At 40.5% G+C, this 26,286-nt stretch overlaps 2 protein-coding genes across 10 annotated transcripts in view; both read right to left on the reverse strand.

Annotated features, from left to right (window-relative positions):
- The window catches only part of myh14 (myosin, heavy chain 14, non-muscle), a 28,994-nt gene extending 20,320 nt beyond the window's left edge, over positions 1-8,674 (reverse strand). For 5 of the 8 annotated variants that reach the window (XM_058648574.1, XM_058648573.1, XM_058648571.1 and 2 more), the window contains exons 1-5: positions 8,317-8,674; positions 4,989-5,166; positions 3,257-3,463; positions 1,899-2,055; positions 842-869 (exon numbers count right to left, since the gene is read on the reverse strand). In XM_058648574.1, the coding sequence (XP_058504557.1) occupies positions 842-869; positions 1,899-2,055; positions 3,257-3,463; positions 4,989-5,153 (557 nt within the window). In that variant the 5' untranslated portion in view covers positions 5,154-5,166; positions 8,317-8,674. The remainder of the gene's footprint in view (positions 1-841; positions 870-1,898; positions 2,056-3,256; positions 3,464-4,988; positions 5,167-8,316) is intronic. The other 3 variants (XM_058648577.1, XM_058648576.1, XM_058648575.1) reach the window with 1 other exon arrangement.
- A 567-nt stretch (positions 8,675-9,241) lies between these two features.
- On the reverse strand, positions 9,242-21,635 carry kcnj14 (potassium inwardly rectifying channel subfamily J member 14). 2 transcript variants are annotated; one of them, XM_058648696.1, is made up of 6 exons: positions 21,358-21,635; positions 16,516-16,627; positions 15,419-16,361; positions 13,211-15,061; positions 11,952-12,269; positions 9,242-11,519 (listed from the first exon to the last, which is right to left on the reverse strand). In XM_058648696.1, the coding sequence occupies exons 4-6, from the start codon at positions 14,267-14,269 to the stop codon at positions 11,289-11,291; spliced, it is 1,608 nt and encodes a 535-aa protein (XP_058504679.1). In that variant the 5' UTR covers positions 14,270-15,061; positions 15,419-16,361; positions 16,516-16,627; positions 21,358-21,635; the 3' UTR covers positions 9,242-11,288. The 2 variants fall into 2 exon arrangements, with proteins under 2 accessions (XP_058504679.1, XP_058504678.1); XM_058648695.1 differs by having other exon boundaries at positions 13,211-16,361.
- Positions 21,636-26,286: the final 4,651 nt, after the last annotated feature.

Genomic DNA, 26,286 nt, shown 5'->3' on the forward strand with positions numbered 1-26,286 from the left:
TAACGATTCTTTTCTGGATTAATCGAGTACTTGTTTGGTGCATAATAACGTCAGACAAAACCTGGAAACGATGACGTTCTCAAATGCCTTGTTTTGTCCAGAAAACAAAATTATTCAGTTTTAATGATTTCTTTGTTACATGGAGCAAAGAAACAGAAACATTTAAGAAACTGAAAAATCTAACCGATTAACAGATTATCAAATCAATCAAATAATAATTGCAGCACAGTAAACTCTAAATGTGTATGTTTAAAACATATAAGACAACAAATACCACAGTGTGTATGTCACACATAAAATATGCATGAAACCGACTAATTAGGGCCAATGGGTTATGAAAGGCAAACTGTAGCTGCATTAGCAGCACGGACATGTGAGGAGTCAGCACAGTGGAGTGTTTACTATTTCATTTATTGACTCTGAGTTATTACTGTGGGTCACATGGTCAAAAGTCTGATTTACATTACATCTTAAACCACTTAAGAAATTTTCATTCCATTATCTTTACCGCTCTGAGGATTGCATGATTTGTGAAAATGGCCCAGAAATGATTTTAAAATATATCACTATTGAGATTTCTCCTGGTGTCTCATTCAGAAACACACACAGACATGCACACAATATGTCCTTGGGTACTTAAGCGATTACTAGATTTCTTTCGTGGTTTCAGGTTTCTTTGTTCCTCTGTGACAGTTAACCCCAATGTCTTTGGTGTGGAGACAAAAGTAATTTAGGTTTTTGTCATTTTATATATTAGCGATATTATCCTCATAGCCAATTATTAAGAATACACACATACACACACACAGATAGATATAGTCAGTGCTGTACTACTACTCACGTGCAGAGGATTGCCTGATCTTCTCTGTCTGTGAAGGAAGAAAAAACATTTTGATGACAGACACTTCGTGACAGACAGACAGAAAGTGCACACATGCTGACACATGATTCTGTGAAATAACACACTGTACGGTGCTGTATGTTAGAGAGGTTTTATAAGCTACTGGTAGGCTCTTGTTACACTTAAGCCTCCACTTCCACTTATCAGGCCTGTAGAACAATGGAAGCCTCACACCTCATATTTTGATGTTTAATGCTGTACGTATTATAAATGCAGTGCCACAGCTTTGTTGTTGAAATTCCTGACCGTCTTACTCCCACTCCTCCTTCTTACTCTTTCACTACATAGTGATGTAGAGAGAAGCAGGTTGCCAGCTTAACTGGTCTCTTCAGGCTGCCAGACCACACGGCACTGTTACTCACTGGGTGGACGTTGTTTGCAACATTGCTTGTGTCTGCTTTGAAAGATTCCCATGTGTTCAGTCTGGAAGAATTCATACTGGTCCTACAGGTTCAATCACTCTGGTTACACACCTACAACCTGCGCTGGGGAGGGTGAGGGGGAGGCAAACTCATACACACACACACATAGCCTCATCTGTCTTGTTATCTCAGGAAGACACCCTGAGGCAGAATCATTACCTAATCAAGCCTGACAGTTTTTTAATGGTTGCTGGGAATTGTCTGTCACATTGAGTGAACTCAATGTGACAGGTTGGGTTTAGAAAAAGCCCATCCATTGTTGATTCTAGTGTAATATGTGGTTACTATCATTACCACAACAAATATTCCATGACAGACCTGAAAGAGGTGCCACACCTGGAAATCTCTACTGCGGGAAAAATGTTTTCTTTTTCACTTTTAAAGTTTACGATAAAGCGTGTTACGGGCCACACCTTTAAATAGCGTTCATGGCGTGGCTCAGTGATCAAAGATCACAAAGTGAATTTAGTGTCACATTCCAGCCCAGCTGAGCTGATAGCAGCAGATGTAAGGTGTAAGTTAGCTATGGTGTAAAAGTTATTCTGGGGTCAGAGGCCACAGATAGTGTTGAGTACCTTGTAACATGCTGCGATAGGCAGCCTCTGAAATGGCATAGATGTGAGGGGGCATCTCATGGCGTTTTTTGCCCCGGTACATCTCCACGATGGACTCGGTGTAGATGGGCAGGTTTTTGTATGGGTTCACAACCACACAGAACAATCCTGAATATGTCTGGGAAACAGAGAGAGTAGAGAGGTTTGCATATCAGTATGGCCACATACAATAGTCTCATTTCACAGTGTTAGTATACATTTGTGTAAACACAAATGGAATGGAATATAATCTGTTTTTGAACATATACATTCTTTCTGCATTCTTGTAGACGTGTTTAAAGGGACAGATGTTTCCACAGTGTTGTCATTAGTATCGTATGTACTGTGTGTGCCTTCACTGCAGCTGTATGATCACTGCAGGTGAAGTATTATCTCACTGAACAAAAACAAAGGAGTAAAGCAACAAAGATCTTGAGCCCTAAGCATGTCTATCTTTTTCTGGATTGAATATATTGTCTGCCAGACACGGTAAACATGAATACACCCTGTGCAAGCATTTGGGCTAAGCTAATGATCCTCTGGCAATTGAGGATTAATTTCAGTCGAGCAAACGAACAAACTTTTCCGCAGGGATTCATTTCAAAGAGTGCAACTTAAAACATTGAAATGACACACTAGCTACACACATATATGACATACACAACATCAAAACATCATATGCATAATTAGCCATAATCACAGTAAAAATATCTGCACTGTTCTCCCACAACGTGCACACATTCATCAGACACAACAGATTCATCATAAAGTACAGTATTAGTAAGATTTACAAATGTATGATTCAGTCATTAAAAAACAATCATGACTCATTTTTTACACTGTTCCCAGCCACACCCATACATTATTATTCTCATAATTCTTATTTAACTGCAGAGAAAGTCAGGACTATAAACCATTCTATCTTATCTCAAATTGTAACACGCCTCTCTAAGCTATTCCAACAATCCTGCTCCTCTCTGTCCGTCTCTTAACACGCACACTCAGTGTAACAGCATCTATGTGCATACATTATTCTATTTCTTAATAGCTCATTCTTTGTGCCCTTGTACTCTACTGCCCTGCCACAGAAACCAGAGATGCCACAACTGTCACAGCAGACTTGTGAGTAACTTTGTAAACGGACTCCTCACCTCTCATACTGCCACATATCAGTTACACAGGAAAATGCCACGAGAGCTGACTACAAACACATGCATGCACACATCCCACACTGTATGTCGGCACATGCTGCTTCCCCTACCTAATGCATCTACATATGCGCAGGTTTTCCATTGTGCATGCATGAATATGCTTGTGCTGTGAATGTTTTGTGGACTCACATAGATCAAACCAGAGTAGTATCGCTCTCTCAGGTTATGCAGCACAGATGCTTCGTTGAGGCAGGTGAGGTCGGCCATGTCCTCCACTTTACTGAAACGAGGGGGGTTCATCCTCTGCACCTCCTCCCTGGACAGAGTCAGCTTCCGCTGGCTGTCTGTAAGCTCAACCTCCACCTCATCGCCACGCTCCTCCCGGATACTGGCCGACTGTGGTTAGAAACACACAGAAAGGATGTAGAAAGTTATACAAAAAATGGAAGAGTATGAAAAATCTGACACCACCGCAGCCAACATCATGAACAAAGCAATGCATTCGCAAGATAAACTGTCCAAAAATCACACTCAGATAAATCGATACATAAAAACAAAGCAAATAAAGGAATAACGTGAATTTAAAAGGTTAAAACAATATTTTGCAGTATAAGATGTTTGACAACTTTAATCTTCTCAGAGGTCTTGTTGCATTTTCCTTAAAACACCAATGTAAGTAATTCTGGCTAAAAGATAATACCAACCACAAGCAAACTTCAAGATTGTGACATCTTTCACTCTGCGACTGATAGAATAGACCCTGCTGACAGCTACCTAGTAGTCATCCATTAGCTTTGGGAAAATGCAGCTACAGTATAATGTAGGTTTCTAGTTATTGGACTACATCTTTAGTCTAGAAATGTAAGTGTACAGTAAACTAGCAGTTCTGATTTTAAAATGTACCAAGTAAAGTTTTTTTGGGAAATCTCTGCTTGTGAGATTTAAGGACAGAGTCATATTTGACAACAGACAGGGATTGATGGAGACAGAACAGAAGAGAGAACTTCCTTTGTCACGCTGTTGATCTTGTGCTAGTTTGACAGGAAGCAGTATATTTCAGGGTCTGACCCAAGTCACAGGACTCAGCTTTGCTTCGCTTTATTGTTTCTGCCACTGGACATGCAAACCCACAACTTACAGTTGGTGCGTTTCTTTTTCTGTGTGCATGTGGGTGTATATTAGTCACAGATTGAACACCACACGCTCAGAATATGAAACAGGGCGAGCGCATGCGTGTCTTTGTGTGTATTAAGTGGATGAATGTGTGTATCCCTAGTGTGTGTTTGTCCAACAGTGCCATTCTCAGATCATGAGTGTAAAATGAAGTCAGTGTCTCTGCAACGGCCTCTTTAACATTAGGAGGCTGAAGGAGGGTATTGTTCTATTCACTGAGCTCACTATGAAACCAGTCCAGCAGAGACAAGAAGGCTCACAGCTACGTCAAATTCATATTTCACATCCTCCAGTGAGCATCAATGAAAATTTGAAATGTACATAAATATCATGACAATGGCCTTGTGATAGTCATTAAGCCCAAACATGTTAGGGAGCAGAACATGACTAAATAAAGAGTCTAATTACAGCATTGTCACTGAAATGAAAAAAAGAAAACCTCAAAAATATGGTCGCTCACACATAAACCCACACACACCCTGCGTTGCTTTGCCCCACCTTTTCTGACACACCTTCAGTGGAAGGAACATACTTGGGCTAATAATTTACCTCAGGATTAATAGTCAGATAGTGAAAAAAGAAATGTGATAACAAGTTGTAAAAAAATAAACTGTATAATTTAATCACCAATTTCAAGTTGTTTAATCGTTTCACATCCCCTTGCGTTTAATGTAGATTTAGTTGTATGTTTGGAGACAAAGGTCGAAATGTCCTCATTTTTTCTTTACAGTGGACAACACCCACTTACCTCAAAGCCCTGTTTCTCCGAAGGCACCCACACCAGCCTCTTTGCGGCCCAATCGGCCTGGCTGGCAGCGGAGATTGTGGACTTGGCATTGGGAGATCCGGGTGCCACCCCCGATGTCAGGTAGCGGGTGATGTCATTGACACCACCTCCCGTTGGCCTGGACATGGTGCTACTGGCACTAGGTGAGGAAAGAAGAGAGAAGACAACATAAACAATAAGTACAATAAACTAGTCTGTGTTGAGCTGCGTTTACTTTCTTGTGAGATGCTGAAAAATGGAGCGTTGTAGACGCTGCAAAAAGGACAGTCTGACAGTGACACTGATGTGAGTCTGTATTAACGCATCACGGAACCACCCACATGTACAGAAGGAACGGTAGTAGCACGCAAAATGCAGGCAGCCCATATCCAAAGACTGGGTCAGGGATGGCCTAATTGAAAGACACATCAAATCAAGGAGAAGACAGGGATGAGAAAATGAAAGGCAGAGAGATGGTTGGGTGGAGGAAAGGAGAGTTGGAGAATCAATCAACATGACAGTGTTGGGGGTGGTGAGGGAGAAGAGTGGGACAGCAGTGAGGAGAAAGAATCAAAGTAGACTTGAATCTATTGTTGACTGAAAGAAAATGAAGCATCCTTCCATCGCAGGTCACGTGAGACCCAGCAGAGATGAAGCTCCAGAGAGGCCCTTTTCTGAGGACTAGAGTACACAGTGGAGCTAAAATGCTGAATCCCCTTCAGGGCTGGGATCATGTGAGAGAGAAGGTGACTATAGATAGATATGGCAACTACTCAAAAACATGAAGCAATCTCCAGTCAGAGTGACTGTTTCAAGATGTGCTCTGACAACTATGAAGTCATGCACAGAAGGAATTGTGTGAGAAAAGTTAACTTTGTTGAGGGTAGGGGAACTCAGTCACCATTGAAACTCTCCATTAGGGGCAGTGGGAGTTTTAGATGGAGTAGCTGCTACCCTGTTTAGAATGACCTATATATATTCAACAATGTTTGTTGCTGATGTCAAACACACAGCAATAGCAGTAGGCTGGGATGGTAGATAATGGTTAACTGGATATGCAGGACTAGCGAGGATGGATTCTTGTGGTAACAGAACCTTTTGGGCTGTTTTTTCTGAATCCACCAGATAGAAAACCCTCGATTTTTGTGTGACGAACTTTCCTCAAGAGAATATTTACATTAATTGAATTAAATAAATATTTGTTTTAAATATTCATAATTTTAACCCTAAATGGAAACAGGTTTAAGAAATTAAAGCTTGGGTGAATGTCAAACTTCCTCATACAGGTGTTGAGTTGGCTTTTAGGAAGTGCAATTTTTAGGTGTGAGACGTCTCCATGCCTCAACAGGTATGTCATCAGTCCTGATTCCTGCTATGCATCTCTGTCTCAGTTTTTCCCTCTTTGTCTTGTTCATGACAAAGCCCAGTCCTCAACCCTGCCGTTACCATACCTGTTACTCCAACATGACTCTGGGTGTGGAGTCAACATGTTGACAAAAGAAGTTGCCACCACCCATCCACTCAGTATGAAAAATATGTGATCCTAAATATCTCTACTGCGTTCTCATTACAAATGAATCTAATGGAGAGACAGAACCAGACTAGTGATAATAATAATAATGGCTTTATCAAACATGGGTTACATAAACACTCCTTATAGAATTAATCAATTAGGGATGGCTCAATTGGACTTTTCTGCTTTTCAAAACCAATATCACAGTCCAGTACAGTTGTTTTATAACTTACAAAACTAAGCTGTTTAAAACACAGCTGTGCTAAGAACTTTATAGCCGGGTCATAAGCAGCCATTTCAAAAACACATATGCTTAAACTGTTAAACAAATATTCTTCTCCAATAAACAGCACAAAACATGACTCAGTTAAAATGCTCTTGCTTCTACATGTAAAATTTGACAAACAAAACTAGACTAAGTTGTTTTGCTTTTTTCCCCTTTCATCGTTGAATAGGTCCACACAGCAGTAGACAGGAATGCTATGATGTCAGTGACATGTTTTTTTCTATGCTAGTGAAGCGTTTGCATATTTAGGATTTTACAGATCATATCACGTTCGTTGTTCTCGCTTTTTTACATCTGATCTGGTGATTTTGACCAGTGCCAGACTTTTGCCGATACTAAATATCAGACAGATACCGATACTCGGTATTGTATTGATACCGATGAGGGATCGACTCATCCCCACAATGAATTTGCTTTCACCTTCTCACATTTGATGACAGAACATATTCATACATCATGCTACAGACACCGGCTCTCTTGTTAAAATCTGAGATCTAGATTCCTTTGTCTCACAAGTCCACACTGAATCATCAATACCAGTGATTTCACAACAGCAGTTTCTTCACACACACACACACACACACACACACACACAGGTTGTCGCAGTACAGCCAGGACTGACCAGCAAACTCTTCCTGCAGCAGCTGGAGTTGCAAAAACCCTGACTTGCTCTTCTCCATAGCAACAGTCCGAACACAGAGCAGCTCCCCTCAGACAACAATACCTACTGAGTTTGAACCGAGGTCATTGACTGCGGGGGGTCCTGACCAGTCTGAACGTGTGTCTGCGTGAGTGTGCACTTAATTATTTATTAATTAATACGTGATTGGGGGTGCGCGCGTCTCTGCTCGTGTGTGAAGCTGGAAACGCCTTTTCCCTTTCCCCCCTTCATCTCTGATGCATAGTGTGGCACTGCATCGGTGATGATGATGACGATGATAGTGTGGTATGATCTGCAGTGGACAGTCAGTGAGGACAGAGCGACATTATGAATGGTTATCAGTATAAATACAGCAGCAGCAGTGCAGCTGCGGTGACCCCTGGAATGAATCACCTGCTGTTTAACCTCAGCAGCACAGACACTGTCAGTGACGGCGCTCAACCACACCTTGAACATAAGACATGAGCACCCTCATGAACTCTCCAGCCTTTTAACTGACTGTGGACCTCCTACCTCAGGCAACCACAAAACCGCCATTTTCACTGTAATTTACACCTAGGTTTACATGTAGTATGATGATAGTCCTTTAATTAATGATACTACATGACACAAAGCTAACCGTGGGCATGTCGTTTGCTTCATAATATGGACACTGGACATTTTCTTGCTCAGCCTTGTAATAAGTCAGTAAACGCCCCTGCTCTCACCAAGGTTTTATTTTAAGGCGTTATGTCGCCGCATTTGGACAAACCAAGCGAAGTTAGCCTGCTCCATTGAAATATGATACGTTAAGGATATTACACCGGCTATTTACGAGTTGGATTAGGATAAAGGCAATTAAATGTCTCACCTTCAGGTTCCTCTCTGAGACGTGGGTAAGGCTTTGGTGCGGGAAGAACCAGAACAAGGTTGTTTCTTGCGTATTTCTTTCCTGCTTGAAAGGTGAATAGCCTACCGCATATGCGGTTTTTCTCATTGCACCGCTCTCCCTGCGAAGCCGCACACACTGAGAACGAAACAGACGGAGAGCAGCAGTGAGGGCACGGGAACGGCTTCAGCCCTGGGCTAGAGCTTCCTGTCGGCGGACCAACCACGTATGACACACGGCTCTGAGTCAAGCCCCGGAGAGAAACGACGCCAATCACAGTCTACAACCACGAACAAGAGCCGCCTCCTCAGCACGACGGAAGCTTTCCGCCCCCAGACTGGCACAAAGCGAGTGCGACAGCGAATGGCGTCAACTGAAACGCAGCAACGTCCACCGTTAGCCAATGCTAAAGGTTAAGGGGCGGGGCAGAAAGTGAGTAACGTGTGAAACCAGCCAATGAGAGCGCTGCAGCAGGTGGCTGTGCGGCACTCTCACGCTGAAGCAGGAGAAACTCGCGCGCCCTTTGTTTACGACTCTGAGGCGGTGAGTGTCCGCAGACGCTGGTCTGGGATCGGGTTTACTTTGACTCCGTCCAAACCGTACAACACACGCTTTACCAGGAATGACCCGAACTCCAGACGAGTGATCCAGGTCATCCATGAAAATCCCACTGAACCCGCTTGTACCCGCGGTACCAGGGTCCCGGCGCTAATGACGTATTCACACGAATGTAAACACAACACACACACACACGCACTCGCAAACCCCCCGCCCCCCCCCCCCCCCCCCACACACACACACACACACGCACAATCAAAGGTTTAACATTTTTCCACTTGGTGCTGCTGCAGCAAAACATTTGGTCTAAATCCTGAAGACATGTAGAGAATAAATAATCAACCAAAGATTGCAATTTAGTCACTGTTTTATTTTCTCTACAACAAATGTTCACTTAGAAGTGCTCTGTGCTTGTGGCAACCCTGAAATTACATTTGGACATTTTAGCAAAGACGTCCCTATTTCATTAAAAACAAACAAACAACAAAAGGTAGCTACAGAATTTAATAGTTTAATCTAATAAATAATGTAATAATCTTTTTTCTTTTTGGGGTGATTAAAGTGCTATCATAGTTAAAATGATGTCATCTGTGCTGCTATATTTTCATCAGAGATATTTGTCTCCATACATTACTTAAGTGCAAAGTACAAAGAACAGCTTCCGACTGGCTGTTAATTGGTTAACTCTTAATATCATGGTGCATTCCTGACACTCCTTCCTACTTTTGCCTACAGGTCAAATACTTGGTACTGCAGCACAATATACAGTAGCCTGGATTACAGGATCTAAAACAGACAAAAGCATATCAGATGTTTTGTAATGTACATACAAAGTGCAATCATTACAAAGTCTAGCTTAAAGTATCTATTACCAGTGCATGATAACATACTACTCAATCACTGAGTAGATTCACAGTAATTATTTGCATAGACATGTTCTCTACTTCGAAAAATGTTGTGCAGATGTTGGTAAAAACAAAAACACACTGTTGCATAAATTGTGTTATGCAAACACATAAATGTAATAAAAATGATCTATTCCAGGAGAAGGGTCAGCTGCAAAAACTGTAGTTTGTTAAAAAGGCACCATCTGCAACACTGTTCTCACATTTTGTAAAAGAGACCAACAGTGACCAACTGGACTTAGGAGCGTATCACATGATTTTATGGGCACAAAAACATTAAATACTTTTCTATGAATGTCATGAGATTTCCAGTTCAATCCTCATCAGTTTGTGCAGAGGGTACATAGTTGTTTCACTCCCTGTATTTGGAGCCTATGGCAGAGATTCTTTTGCCTTGGTTTCTGTCCTAAACATTAAACATCCCCCAAGTGCAAAGACATTTTAAACATTAATGTCAGTGGGCAGACACCGTAATTACTAGAATCCAAAGCAATGGTGCAAGACATCACCATGTGGTTGATTTTAACAACTGGGAACATGAAAATATACTGTCGAGAGTAGTGCTAGAAAGATGGTGATTTGCTGAGTTGGACAGAGCCAACATTATCTACACAGTGAATCACTGCAGTGAAGAGGACTAAAGTTACAGTGCATGCTGTGCTATCTCATGGCATTCAACCGATAGAAAACAGGAGGTTAAGTAAAGATTGGATAAAGTAAATGTTACAATCAATATACATGGTTTGTTTTACAAAAGAAAAAAGCCAAAAACAAACAACATAGATTACATGGCAAAGAAACTGCTCAAAGACGCTGCCAGTTTTCAGCTGTTTCTCCATGGTACTATTGCTCGTTTTTGGCTCTACAAATTACATAGCCTGTATCAGTAATCTCATCACCTAACCTAAGTATCACAAAATGTAAACTATTCATACTTACCATAAGAAAATAAAACATTAATGTGACAAGTCAGCATGATAGTGGAATACATTCCTGAGTAGTAAGTGTACTACCATTTATTGCATACAGGAGCAGTCTGAAATGGAGATCGAAAAAACTTGCAGTGAGTGGTTAGAACCACTAGGGGGTGCTGTTGCACTAGAGCCAGATGAGCGGGGCTGTGATCGAGATGGGCCAGGGTGAGACTTGGCAGACAACAATGATGAAAGATTGCCAGGACCAATCAGACAACTAGGTTAGTGTAGTAACTCATCTTCCCTGTCGACTGGGGACTCTGAAAAATCTAATCTGTATGATAGTCCTCATTTAAGCCTTGCAGTTTTCTAATGGTCTTTTAACCCCTTCATATTCTAGACGTAATATCTTGTCACTGACAAAACAATGGCTATCTCCACATCATTTGCGATTCTGTCTCTCTTGGGCCTTTGTTTGAACATTCCTACCTGTCTGGGCCTCTATTTTTGCCCTGATTTACTCTAGGGTAAACTTCCTCTTTCTCTCTTTTTTCTTGAACCCTGCTATCTGTCAGGTTCAGTTGTAGTGGAGATGTTCTGCCAGCGAAGGCCTTCGGGTCGGTGGGAGAGGACACTCAGGCTCTTGGTCAGGCTCATCATCAGGAGAGGCAAATTGCAGAGCTACTTCATTCTCATAACAGAAGGAGGACCTTGAGCCCTGAATGTATTTCTGTTCAGCCATCTCTTTAGCACTGCATGAAGGTGTGTTGGGAACTTCATATGTCCTGTTGAAGAATGAGTAGTCCACCTAAAAAAGGTAAGAACACCAAGAATCTTTCAGTATACCCCCTGAACAGGAGAGTAGTCGTGTGCTGCTTTGTGCTAAATGCTAACTGTAACACTGCTAACATGCTCACAGTTACGATGCTAACATGCTCATGTTACGCAGACTCATTTTCACCATGTTCACTGTCTCAGTTTAGTGTATTAGCATGGTAACACTTTTTAATTAAAAAAAAAATCAAAGTACATTTGAGGCTGAAGTGAATTTCATTAGTTTTACAGTTGAAAAAAATCAATGTTTTGATCCACTGGTGGTGCTAGTACAGGAAGTTAAGATGTATTGATGATAAGTGGGGGGATCACCAATGTCTTAAGGATACCCCTTATACTATGTTTAAAAAATTTTTTTTTTTAGATTAAGCATGAAGGGAAGTTAACGATACGTATAATGTCGAACCTGGTAGCAGTCTTTACTCTCGAAGAGCACAGGTTCAAAGCGGTGTCCCCAAAGGATTTCTGGAGCCAGATAGGAGCTACGGCACTGTGTGGTCATGGCTGTGGCTTCCACCATTCCCTCGAGTATGACCACTATCTCCAAGTCCGAGTCACTCTCAAGTGTCTTTTGGTCCATTTCAAAGAACGGTGACTCATCGTTGATTTCATGGACAACTGTAACAGGTGATACTAAGAAGATGCGATCGGTGCCAGTGTCAAAACCCACGTTGATGTCTTCATTGTCCAGTGGAAGGAACTCTCCCTCTGGTGTAACCCTAGGCTAAGAACATTTTGGGAGTAGAAAGTTAAGTTAGTGTAAATTATTTCCGATATAAAATGAACAAAAGCCAAAGCCAGGACATAAGTACAAAGTACCATAACAATGTGTAAAATGCTTTTGTCACAATAAAGGACACAAGGGAAGGAATGGGTATATTCGTTCACCTTGAAAGCCATATTGTATGTGGGCACAAATAAATGTAACACCCTTTCATCAGGTGGCCTACATTGAAAATTAAAGTTCTTACCCTGACCCAAAAGCTTAGTATTTGGTGATTATATTGAGCTGAATTTGACATTGACTTTAGTCATGCTACCAATGCATAGGCTTATCACTCACCCAGCCCTTATTGTTTGACAATATCCATTTCTAGCATTAAGAATTGTATTTCTTTGATCCTCGTAAACTTAATCCCATCTGCCCTGTATGAACTTTGATATGGTCATGCTATTAAGAGATACACCATTGTCTCAGTGTTCCAGCCTCCATGTTACACACATTTACCTAAAACATAAATATGTTTAAGGCCACCCACAGAAGACCAGACAGTGGAGTAACCACACAGATACATACTATATAATCACACAGGGGAAAATGAGATGGCAAAGGACAATAGTTCTCAGTTAAAGAATTGTGGGCAAGTTAATCCATGGTAAATCTTCCTAACCCCTGAGGGAAAATAAAACAAGCTCTCATTAACTGTGGTTCACAGAATACAGGCCAGATGGTCTCAGTGCTCTCTCTCTCTCTCTCTACTGCAACCCTTTTGCTTTGCCGCTCTCTCTCACAATAGCAACCCCTTTATTTGTTTATTTCTCATTATTTTAACCGCAAAAGATGATTCCCATGACATTTAAGTCCATCTCTGTAATCATTGTCATTCTTTCTGAAATCATAATTCTTTTTTCATCATGGTCATTATATAACTTCCATCCACTTACCTTGAGTAGTTGTGCTCTGACATGTGCCTCTACCAGGTGACTCTTGCGAAGATTTCCAACTCTCCACATCATGCACAATTTCCCATCGCGTACTGCCACTACAGCTTTTTCACTGAATACCAGTGTTTCGTTGCGCTTCTTAGGCTTGGCAATCTTTGCCATGACAGCCCCGATGATGAAGGCATCAATAATGCAGCCCACAATGCACTGCAAGATGACTGCCACCACCGCCTGAGGGCATTCTTCGGTCACACTTCTAAATCCGTAACCGATGGATGTCTGCGTCTCCAAGGATAATAGAAAGGCTGCCATGAAGCTGTTCACCTGGAGAAAGCATGGTTTCTCAACAACTGACTCTCTATCAGACTCTCCTCCAGAACTAGCCTCTCCTGATCTCAGAGAGGAACCTGAACTGGGGGCAAGCCGAATGGAGAAGTCCCCATGCATGGAGGCAATGAGCCAGAAGGCAAACCCAAAGAGCAGCCAGGAGAGAATGAAGGAGAGGGTGAAGATGACAAGCATCCAACGCCAACGGATGTCCACGCAGGTGGTGAAGAGGTCGCTGAGGTACCGCTGGCCCCTCTCGCTCATGTTGACGAAGGTGACGTTGCAGCGTCCGTCCTTGCCCACAAAGCGCTGTCGAGGCCGGCGGCTTGAGCGCCTGGTGCGTCGGCGGCTGGTAGCGGAAAAAGAGAGTGAATCCTGCTCTGAGGACGAAAGGCCTTCCTCCCTTCCTCCTCTACTAGTGCCTTTTCCACTCCTTAGCCCTGAGCACTTTCCTCCTGCTCTCACCCCGCCTTCTCCTCCTTCTTCTCTCCCAACTGAATCTCCATTGGCGTTCTGCCTCCATGCATTGTTGGAGTTGCTCTGAACAGGTAGAGCTTTACCATTAAGGGCATGGGTCGGGGAGGGACTGGTCGGGGTCCCTGACCCTGTTGGGCTCCCCCCTGCCTTAGCCGTATCTGCAGCACTCTGTGCTAGCCTCATGACCTCCTCTTCCTCCACTGGCCCATCCACCACAGCACTGATGCGACGCTTGACACGTGCCGCACCCATCATGTTCTATAAAGTCTCCCCTCCTTTACAGAGAAGTTTCTCTGTATTCCTCAGTAAGTATTGATTATTACTGTTGGTGTGGTAATCGAGCAGCTTGATATATCCAGTTCAGTCAAGTGTGGTAACTAACAAAAGAATCAGTCTTTAAGTCCTTAATAAACAGTCCATGGTGACAAATGATAACTCAGAGTACAATCCCGCCAAGGACATTGATCAGTCACATGTTTAGGTTTCTTTTTTGCATAATGTAATACTGTATTTCAATTTAGTAACATATACATCAGCAAACAAAGTGGGCTGTGTTGAAGTAGATCCACAGGTGCATTCATTAACAAATCAGTTGAATCATACTCACTGAAGTAATGGAACTGAGCTGAAAAGAAAGATGTCAACAGAAGCTAAAAGAATCAATTTCTGCAACCTCCAGTTTGCAAGAATTGATTTGACAAGCAAGGTTGGGGCTGGGTTGAGCTCAACAGTAGCGGATGAGCATGCAGGATTGGTTCAATTCAGGTCATTAAACAGGAAAACCCGGAGCAGGAAAACATTTATAAAAGCAATAAACTAACATAAGTGGGTTGGAGTAATTGGGATGGAGACGTTTTAAAGATTTACAGCTCATTATGGGGTACATTTTATAATACTGTGATAAAAATTCAAATCAGGCAAACAGAACAGAAGTCAAATTTAACCTCAAACAGGAGGATACAGTAAAATTATTCATGCAGTCAAAGAAAAAAAGCAAGAAAGAACATGCCAATTCTTACAATCCAAGTTCTTCTCAATTTCACAACCCTTGGTATAGACATGAGGAAAGAAAGAATGTTGCACTTTCAGAAAATGTGATTCTTGCAGACCGCATCAACCACTATATTTGTAAATGTCTTGGATAAAGGACTGACTATAATACCGTAATCTATTAAGCATATCCATGTAGCATATGTGTTTTAGCTGACTAGAATTCTGCAGGTCTCCCATGCACTGTCTCCACTGGTAAGAGCAAAAAGAGACCCACCATGATTTGTTTGCCATCACCTGTCATGTCACTGCTTTAACACTTCCCAAGGGTATGCATGCATGTTTGATGGCCATTGTCAATTTAGTAAAGACTTGCTTTGGTTACTGACTGTTACATGGATATAACAGACATACCTCTTTACATCTCAGCATTTTGGCTGAGAATTCACCTACACTTGACAAAAGACAAGGAGAGAAAAAAACAAAAGAGAGAGATTACTTTGATCCATTTCCGGCATTACTCGCATATCTCTGACAGCCTTAAGTGGAAGATTTATATGGAAGAAAAAGGTAAGTATACAGTTCACCTGAAGAGGTATTCTAACGTTTCTGGAGGTCTGGAACCATGGTTTGTAGATCAGATATATGTCAAGGAAGAAGAGGAGGTGAGAACTAAAGTTGGTGACAGTATAACTGGGTTTTTGGATTGTTGTCTCCTACTCAGCATCACTGTTTGAACCAGATCACAAATACCGGAACATGAGAGAGAGTTTCAGCAAAGACCATAGATGATTATCATTTGCTGATGCTGTGAGCAAGTGAGTACACGTGCATCACAAATGGATTAAGTGTAAATGGAGCAAAAAGCTATGTGGTAATACATGTGGCAATGAGAAAAATATGCTAGTGTTGATATTTACCTTGTCCAACCATTTCCAGAGAACTACTAATGAATCGTGAGTATCCACATCCAGTCTCTTTGGAACACTGGACTAAATCAAGCTCTCAACACTCAAATGTGGCAAGCACAAAACTGAACAAAAATCCAACAAGAGCTACAGCTATAACAGCACAAATATGGAAGAAATCATTTCAATCAACCACTAACAGCTAGGTAGACTAAAGTCTACAACAAATGGAAACGAGGAAAGAGATACCTCCTGAAGTCAGAAGTAACATATGGGTTCATCTTCATTTGTGTGTTGACTTTCCTTTCTTACACATGTTGAGTAAAACATGCAGCTTCATTGATTTGGGGGTGAAGAATCACAGTAAAATACAGCAAGAAAGATTTCTGGTTGTTCCGTTCCCTTTGTGGAGTTGTCTGTTTTGTACTTCCTTCCTTTTGTATTTCAGTCTTAGAAAGAAACAGGAACAAACAAAGAATAAAAATTAAAAGGTATTTAATTAAAAATATGTTACACATCTTGTTCACCCAGTGACTGAAAACAAATAAGATCAAATCAAGAGGAGTCTATAAATATCTAAATGGATGGAGATCAGAAACATACTGTTGATGATGTGTCTCTTTGGTTCCAGTGTGTGGTCAGTCATAATTTGTAGAAGCAAATTCTCTAGGTGAAGGTGAAACTTCACTGAGTTGTACCTGCACAACCATGAATCCTGCAGAGGGAAAGAGACAATAACAATTCAGTTCAATTTTCATACATTTACGAGATACTTTAAAGCTTGACAGTGGGTGAGCGTGACACTTAATGCTGTAGGCAACTATTGGAAGTCAGCAGAGCAGTGTCTAGAGTTGCTAATGTTGCTAAATTAATGGTGAAGTGATGTCAATCAAAGTTGGGTGCACTTTGTCTGACAGGAAACACTGACAACCACAAGCATGGTCTTATCCAAGAGCTCGGCTTGGATGGTGTAGTGTTTGAGCTAAATGCTCACTAAAGTGTGATATGATCAGCAGCTAGCGCCTGTGTTGGAATATTTACATCATATGATTTGATAGGAATCCTGTGCTGTTCTGCCAAATAAAGCCCATGTTGTCATCGCCTTTTCCACACTTTGTGCAAGAGATCTGATAGTTTTGAGATGGAAACAACAAGCTTCTCCATATTTCTTCCTTTAAATCAGAGATTTCTTAAAATGTGAGGTAATAAAGTACACACTACAGGCACCTCTTTGTAATGAGTGAGGTGGTCGTGTAGTGTTTTTCTTTCAGTCTTTCTTGTGTGTTTGTTTTTTTTTATTTTGTGTAATTCATGTGGAATTTGATTATCTGATTTTATCCCCTTTATGCTTTACATTTATGTACTCTGTACATTGCAATACAGTTTATGGGTGGAACAGTGGGAATGGGTAAGGGAAGTGTAATTAGTCAACATGCTTGATTAACAATTGCTTTATATTTAGGTATATATTTTTTTATATTATGTGTCTGATACTGATATCAGTCATTTATAAACGTATGATGCTGTTAACAAAACATTTGTGCCGAGTCTTTTCAAACACATAATTCACCAACTGTGTAACAAATATTGTTCTCCCAAAAAGAAGAAATAAACAGCCCAAACATGACTCAGCTAAAATGCTTTTGCTGATTTTTATTTACATTTTTACAATCTATGCATAGTGAAGCATACAATATATAATATTTTTATCTAAATTTTTATCCGTCCGATATCTGATCTAGTGATTTAGACTAGTATCGGACTGATACCGATACTGAACGACACTGTTCCTTAATATTTATGGGAGGTGAATAGCTGACCTGTCATCAAGTATGCCTACTTTGAACTGTATATGCATACTTTCTCTTTGGGATAAACCTGAATATAAGAGGTTAAGAGGGATTGAAGCTCAAAAGGAGGACTGAAACAAACTGTATTCGTTGGGGTGAAGAAGAAGAAGTATGTCTTGCTGTGGAGATGGTGTGGATTACAGCTGCACTTGTAACGCTGGTAATCTCACTGATGGCTTTGTTAACCCCCCAGGAGGATTTATATAAGAGGCACAACTGTTGTAGAAAATGCCAAGAATATTTTGAAACACATGGGGAGGATATATTATATCCCGGCTTACACAAGGTTTAGGGGCAAGCACAGGCATAAAAACACAAGAGACAGATTCTGCCAGCCTCGTGTTCGTCAAAGTTCAGTTACTGAACAAATGTGTGAGAAGGCAGTCCTGACCTTGATGCCTCTACTGTAGAACCTGCCAACACTCTCAGCTCTGCTATCTTAGCGATTGGGCTAAAGTGTCACAGGAGAACTTGCAACAGCAGCTAGAGAAGGTGATGAGGGAAGTACTGTGTGTGTGTGTGTGTGTGTGTGCAATGTCAGAGTCCACGTGTTGCCCAACCTTATCGTGGCGAGGTGAAAAATATCTCAAATGACTCCAGCTACAAGAACATCGACAAAGGAGAGTATGGGAGAAAAGTGTTTCTTCACACTGTCAGGATCTGCAGAGAAGCACCTTCTATATATGATGAAGGCAGAGAGATAGGAGTGATTTGGCTGATGTTTGTGGGTCCTTTACACAAACATGAGCCTCTGATATTCCTATTCAGCCCTGTAAACTACACACACACACCTAAATGTGCGATGTCATAAAAATATGTGAACAGCTTCTTTCGTTAGACTGCCATTTATGACTGGATAAACAAGTTTGTGTTACTTTTTTAAATTGCTTACTTCCCACACACTTAAGTCCATTGAGAAAATCAGATGTTTGAATCATGTCACACTGGAGTTGTCGGTCCTCCATCAGAAAGTTTAAGTGATAGTGTCTATTTTTATAAATTATGATCCCATTGAGAGGAAAAGTACAGCACATATGAGTGGACACCAATGCGACTGACAGCTGGTATCGTCCAATAGGAGCCTGGTTGCAGATAACACCCCTGGTTGCAAAATATCAGCATGCAATTCTGGAAGCTTGAAAACAGGGTTCCAGATTCTTAGGAGCAATGTCCTGATAACGTGTTGCCTCTTGCTACTATGTGGTGCGTTTTACACTTTCATCTCACAAGTAAAGTAGGTCAGCATCCATGTATTATTTTCTCCCTATTTAACCTCACCTGACCCCTTTTCATCCAGATTATCTGACCCTATTAAAGGGTGTATATGCCAAGATTACACTAGTGGGGAATTTGATTTCAGAGTCATTGAAAATGTAACTGAATAAACTGCATTCTTCATTTTGTTCCATCACTCTCTTTGCCTCCTCTGTGGCTTGTGATCAGCCCTATTTCCTGTTCTTACATTGCAAACACAGCAATGTAACATAATACTCCCAATCTATCTTTCTCTAGAAAGCGCTGCATTGGTCATTAATGGTTTGATGGTCAGACGTTGCATTAATATTGTGGGTATAACGTACAAAACCTGAGTGAAGCTCTACGTTCCAAAGCCACAATGCAAGCATGGAGCCATCGATACTTGTTACTGATCGGTGGAGGTTAGAAACAAGGGCGCACACTAGTAGTTTCTCTCACTCTCTTTCTCTCAGTGTTATGGGCTATTTATCACTGTTTTTCAGTCTCTTACTTGCAGTCATTAAGTTCTATTTATTCCACAAGGCAGATAATAATTGTGTTACTGCACAAACTGTTATAGCACAGACTGAGAGTATGAAACAGTCACATTACCACACTGCAGTGACCTGGTAGCTTGTTTTTAGCTTGTTAAATCAATAGAACTCCAGTGAAGTGTTGATCTGGTGTCATCATTCATATGTTATAATGACTGCAGCTGCTGACATAACAGTAATGGTAATGGATGTTGTATCATTGGGGCTGCAAACTAACCAAAATAAATATATTCTCTAGGTGAATGATTAAAAAGTAATAATCAATTACAGTAGTTGTTTGGTCCATAAAATTATTCATAAAATATCAGTGATTGTTTCCCAAACCTCAAAAAGACAGCATCATCAAATGTCTTGTTTTTTTCCACAAACCAAAAATATTCAGTTTACTGTGTTAGAAAAGCAAATAACTACAGAATATTCACATTTAAGAAGCTAAAATTAGAGAATTTGTTTCACTTTTATTTTATTTTTTTCGAATAAGCCTTCCACACAATTAATGAATTATAAAAATAGTTGGTAGTAAATTACGTAGTTGTTAGTATTAAAATTAGCATATATCTCAAAAGCATTTTAGTTTTAATGTGGAGGATAAAGTGGCAGATGGTGAATTAATGGATGAAATAACAAATGAATGAATGGATGGTTTCTGATTAATGAATGTTTAATTATTAGGCCATAATATTTCTGCCCATTTAATATGAACAGAAAATATGTTTGGCAGTTTATTTTGCCATATCTCATGATCTTTGTAGAACAGCTGATAGAAACTCCACTGATTTATCATCACACTCCTGTAAGATCAGGATTAATGATGAAGAGCTTAAAAGAATAAATGACACAATGTCCATTTACAGTTCACTCATGAACAACACACACAATATAGGTCAATTTTAAGGTCTTTACATAAACTTAGACACACAAAGTAAAGTGTGAAGTCAGCCTGGCACTGGGCCTCCATAAATCTAAATGAAACTTTCTTTGTGGCTGTGCCTCCCTCAGCTGTGTGCTGTGATCAAGGTCAGTGAGCGATGACGACCAAATGTTAATCTAGAGGGTTAAGAAGGTTTGCACAAAACTGTTAACACATCACAGACTCACAGAACACAGAATCCCGACAATCAGAGACTGATTAACCCTCAACATTTACACTGTTTCATTTCACCGTTTTTATGATACTAATACAAGTACAGACCCGGCTACTCCTTCATGCCATGACTGCACCAGCTGCTTTCATTCAATCTTTCCATGAAAACACACACACACACACACACACACACACGGCATTTCCACATTCTTATGCAGTATCTTGTGTTTTAAACTACTTCTGGAATACAATTTAAAATAAATTCAAGAAGCTGCAAACACAATGTGGCATGATGTTTTAAAACATGGACACAGGAACAATATCTCAAATATCAGTTTCAACCAGTTTATATCCATAATATGTCATTCACGTATCCAACTTCTCCAACGTGCTAGAGTATCCTTGTGGTCAATGCTTTAATCTTTAGTGTATATTGCTATGTGCAAATATTTGTTCAGCACTCACTGTATTGATTCAATGGTCACTATACTCGACCTACATTAACAGTAGAATTTTTACTCTTCATTCCCTCACAGAAATGAACAATAACACAACATTTTGAACACACACACACACACACACAGAGCAAAATTCAAAAATAGTAAAACTGATGGAGCTTCCCATGAATTAATCTGCTTTTTCTTGGTAGCTATAGCAACAACCTGCCGGCCATCATAGCTGAATATAATTGATGTTGACAGTTAGAAAAACATTTACTCACCACGTGATCTGTTTGAATAACTTCCTGCGCAGTGAAATGCAGCCAACACTTTGACAATTTTCATCCCGTTCATTTAGAGCGATGAAACGACTTTTAGCCACTTAATTTAAATGGTTGATTCATTTAAAATCACCTAAAGTTACTGCGCGAGCTCTGTCCCGCTCCGGCGGTGCTGTCATCATCTGTCCGCGAGCGCTCAAGTGGGGGATGAGCGCGCTCCCGCCACCTATGATGTCGGACTGCCACGCACCTCTGCGGACCCACAGTGACCTTGTCATATCACACTGTCTGATTCACTGGTGTTTAATCCACAGTGGAAAAAAAAAAAAAAATCACTTATCTGCAAACATTGTCTATATTTTCAGTGTTGTCACGTGCTGACCTGCTGAACCACAGCTGTCACTGAAATAAACGAAAAAGTACTGTTTTTAGTCAAAGGTTGAGATTCAAGGTTAACATAAGTGTCCACCTATAAAACAGTTTTACAAGCAGCAACAGTTCACATAAGGGTAGTATTAAAATGTATGCAAATAAGGGAATGACGAATATTATATTATCCCCTTTATCACAGGCAACAGCGTTTTGAAAGTAATTCTGTTATACATATTTACTTTTAGGAAATCATGATGTAATATATGTATAACAATAAACTACAGAGAGAGCGAGAGAGAGAATAGTATACTGTACATACTTTACTATTCTGTCTAGTCTGTACTTAAAATACCATTAATACTTTTATAGATTTTCTTCAACTGTATTTATAATTTTTCCATATCAAAAATATTTATATAAGCATTTATTACACAAGTTGTGAACCCTGCCCCCCACCCTGTCTATACTTTTATAGATTTTTATATATTTATTTCATGTATCAAAATAATATGAGCTGCTTTGTGTGTGTGTGTGAGAGAGATAGAGAGAGTGAGAGAACTAAAGAAAGAAAGAAAGCAGCAGTGTGCTCCACTTAATCTGATTTAATCTCTGTGAAGGAGCCCAGGCAGTGGCCGATGATGTCATATCAGAATGAAGATGGCTGAGGATAAACGGTCAAGAAGTCACAGCCACAGTGATCAGCCTCTTAAACTTGGAACTCAAACCCCTGCACCATTTACAAAATGCATCCTCTTATTCAAACCATGCATACAAAAAGACATCTTAATGTTTTGACATGACAATAAACTCAGTTTGTCACAACCCCTGGATTTTCATGGTCAAGTTTAGTTGAATATTTATTCAGATTTTTGTTGTATTATTTTCTTTACCTTGAGCTTTTAGTTCTGTTTCTGGTTTTCTTTTTTGTTTCAATTCCTGTTTTATTTTGAAATGTGTACCTTGTGTGTAGTTTTGTAATCTTCCCTGATTGTCTGCCCCGCCCTAATGTGTTTCATTGTCCCTGCCTCCATAGTGTCTCTAGTCTCTGTGCTCCACAACGTCTGCGTTGGGGTCATTTGGTTTGTTTGTTAGTCTTTGGTTACAATTGAGTCACGTCTGTTTCTCCAGTTTTTCCATGTTGTTTTTTGGTTTATGTTTCACTCTTTGCATTTCTGCTTTATTAAAGGCTCTTTCATTAAAGATTTTTTGAAATCTGCATTTGGGTTTATTTGACATCTGTGACACTGTTGATGTCCAACAGATTTCACATGCAACTGCGTGACCTTTTGTCATTTTAAATTGAATAAGTGTTTGTGTAAAAACTCTAATTGTAATTGACTTGTGGGAAACAGTGAGGGAGGGGGGAGGGGCTAGTGACAGAGTGACTGACGCAAAGTGACGCAGGAGAGCATGATGTCAGACTCTGAATGATCAGAAAACACATGGAGGTTTACAGGGAACCGAGCAAAAGTGTGCATCAGTGAAGATAACATAACACAGGTGATCAGTCACGTTTGTGATACCACAATCTTCCTGATGAGAAGGCAACAGAGAGCAAACTGGAACATGCATGTTCTTTATGTTAAACTCACACTATCGCTCACATGTCGTCTCCAGTTTCTCGCTTCCGCCAAATTCTCCTATAAAAACATGCTAAACTGTGTTTACAGTGACTGCATCTCCACGTGTCATATAAAAAATGTGTCTGATTGATTTGATTGTGGTCGAGTGTTGCAGCTGTTGTGGACTAAAACAAACAACGAGAACTATGTGCATCTGGGACAGAACTTTCCCCTTTTACTTGTTTGACTTGTAATGACGCGTAAAACCACCAGCAGCGCTCGTTTCTCGCAGCTCGACGTTGAGCCAACATTTCCACTGTTTAGCTTCGATCACGGGTTATTTTCTTACAGTGGTATTTACAATGAATCATGTAACATACAACAGTCATTTGGAAACATGATGTAGTGCTTTGATTATGAAGTGGCAGCAGGGGGCAGTGTGAGCATGGGGGTTGTCTTCCTTATGATTAAAGCCCACAGGTCATCTAGGTTCAAGCCGTTTTGTTGGCAAACACTAATATAAGTATGAATGCATGTGTTTACATGGGGATGCAATACTGATTCTCTGCCACCAGTGGGCAGATTGAAACAGTCTGTAACCATCAGTGACCCTGCAGTGCCTCAATTTAGGGACTTGAAAGTTTTTCTTTGTGGACTGGTGATTAGCCACAAACTGACCAGGGGCAACACACCTGGTTTCTCAGGATCTAATTACAAGCTGGGGTTAAAATTCAGCAGCTGTGCAGACACCAAAGGAGCAACACTTCACACCTTAGGGTTTTTATGACTTAAAAGGATGCTTATCAGAGGGGACAAGAGCAAAACTACCTGCCAACACATTCACTTTCAAAGAAAATATACTTAAAATAAAAAGTGTAAAGTGTGAGTTTATAGTCTAGGAGAGCATTACTTGACATCTTGCTAAGAAAAGTGAAGAGTTCACCTCCCTGCCTGCCTGTAGATGCTGCTGCTACCATGGCGTTGCATGTGGGTCCATGAAAGGCTGATCTGATTTCTGCAGATGGGGCATCAAACCCAGGCTGTGTGTTTTATAACAGATTCCAGATTATGTCATGGTCACAGACGCTCCAAAATCTGATGCTGTGTGATTTCAGGGGTAAGTGCATATTGGTTCAGTGTGTGGTGTCTGCACTCTGCACGAAGACATCAGGGGCCAACACTGAAGAAGAAGAAGAAGAAAAAATCCTCCACACTTCAAACAAAGTGTTGGGAGACAAGAATACTGCTGAATCAGTTCAGTGGCACATGGCCATGAGGACTAGGCTGGTAATATCCAGGACTGCAAGTGTTGATTCATTTACTGACCATTTTCTTGATTAACTGTTTGATCTGCAGGCATCAAACTGTCAAACAACAGTCAAACACACAATCATATGCAGTTTGTATCACCAAAAATCACATTTGAGGACCTGGAATCAGTAAGTTGTCAGTACGAAAGGCTTGATATATGATACTGATATCACAACCTTGAATTCCAACCTATTATCAGTCCCATATACAGTTTGTTTACACTTTTTCAAGAAAAAAAAAAAAAAAAAAATGCAGCCATTAAAAAGACATTTGTGCATTTGCCAGTTAGCTATAACCAGCCATTTCAAAAACATAATGCAAATGCAACCTTGTCACAGTGACAGTGGTGGTGGACATCTCTCTTTAGGGAAGCATCTACTTTATATTTAGGGTGTTTTAATTGTATCAGACTTTACTTTTATAAAAAAAATGTAACCTTTAAACACCAAGCCTATCACCGACGACGGAAAAACTGTTTCTGATGTGGTTATTACAGTAATTTCACTCTGTTGTTGTCGTTGCAGGAAGCCGGTGAATCAGCATCAGAGAGTCGGAAAAACGCCTGTACATGGTTTCCATTTCTTTGGCCTGTCTTTAGACATTGAGCTAAAGACTCAAAAAATGTTAACTGTAAATATGTTTTATACTGTAAAATTCCAATCTGTTTTCTAAAAAACAACTTTTCTAAATAAAACTTTTTTCCCCTTCATTTTACATTGTTAATATACTACTTTAACATGCAGTAAATTGTAAATAACTGCCATAATGAAATGTATTCTGGAAAAAATGACAAAAGCACTTAGTTACTGGAGATTTTTCTGTCCCTATTATGATTAAAATAATTATAAGAAAAAAGTCCAGTCAGACATTTTTAGAGTTAAAGGGTTAAAGACCTGATCCAGTGTCAGACCGATACAATTACAGTATACACTGTAGTATCGGTTCATCCCTTGTTGTTTGCCATTTTGAGGATACAGAAAAAATAATGAATCAATAAAAAAAATAGCTGTAAAAAGAAAGACACAAGGTGAATCAGTGAGCATATACCCATGCAGTGTAAACTCTTTGGTGGCTATTGAGGAAACCGGAGAAGTTTGATATGCAACTGTAAACAGACATGGCAGCAGGGTTTGGGTGGGGGTGGGGAGGGGTTGATCTGCACTAAGGGATCAATAACTCATCACAAGCCTGGTCCAACAGCCGTTTGTCACACACATAGAAACGTCCGCCCATTTAATCAAGGCTATGATCCGGAGGACGGTCCATACACAAGCAGTTTGTCAGTGGGTTCGCTCAGAAACGGTTGAGCTAATTAATGAAATGAGCAGAGACAGCAAGGACGGCCAGGAAAAGGTTAGGGAGCTGTTAGTGTTTATGGGCTGGATGTTTGTCATTCTGTGACTACCCACTGATTAGACATGTTACAGCCCCTCCAGTTGGCTGTGCTGCATAAATACATGAAGATATACAGAATAATAGAGACTGTTTTTTCAGGGGAGTGCAAGTGTGAGCTCAAGCTCCATTTTGTTTTCACATGGTCAACCTCTGGTGAACTCCCAGTAGCACAAAGGCAGATACAGGACTGTTCGGCCCCATGACACAAAGTCCTGACACTTGGGAAGCAGAAACACTCGAATATAACACATCAGCACACAACATGTGTGAGGAGGCACAATTTGAATAA

This window comes from Solea solea, chromosome 13, assembly GCF_958295425.1.
Source record: "Solea solea chromosome 13, fSolSol10.1, whole genome shotgun sequence".
Classification (NCBI taxonomy): domain Eukaryota; kingdom Metazoa; phylum Chordata; class Actinopteri; order Pleuronectiformes; family Soleidae; genus Solea; species Solea solea.

Bases quoted from the DNA above. Each gene is read 5' to 3' on its own strand.
- kcnj14 (XM_058648696.1), bottom strand. From the start codon at position 14,269: ATGATGGGTGCGGCACGTGTCAAGCGTCGCATCAGTGCTGTGGTGGAT. The intron at 12,270-13,210 runs GTAAGTGGATGG...AAATGTTCTTAG, and splicing joins TCAGAGCACAACTACTCAAG to CCTAGGGTTACACCAGAGGG. The intron at 11,520-11,951 runs GTTCGACATTAT...TACCTTTTTTAG, and splicing joins AGAGTAAAGACTGCTACCAG to GTGGACTACTCATTCTTCAA.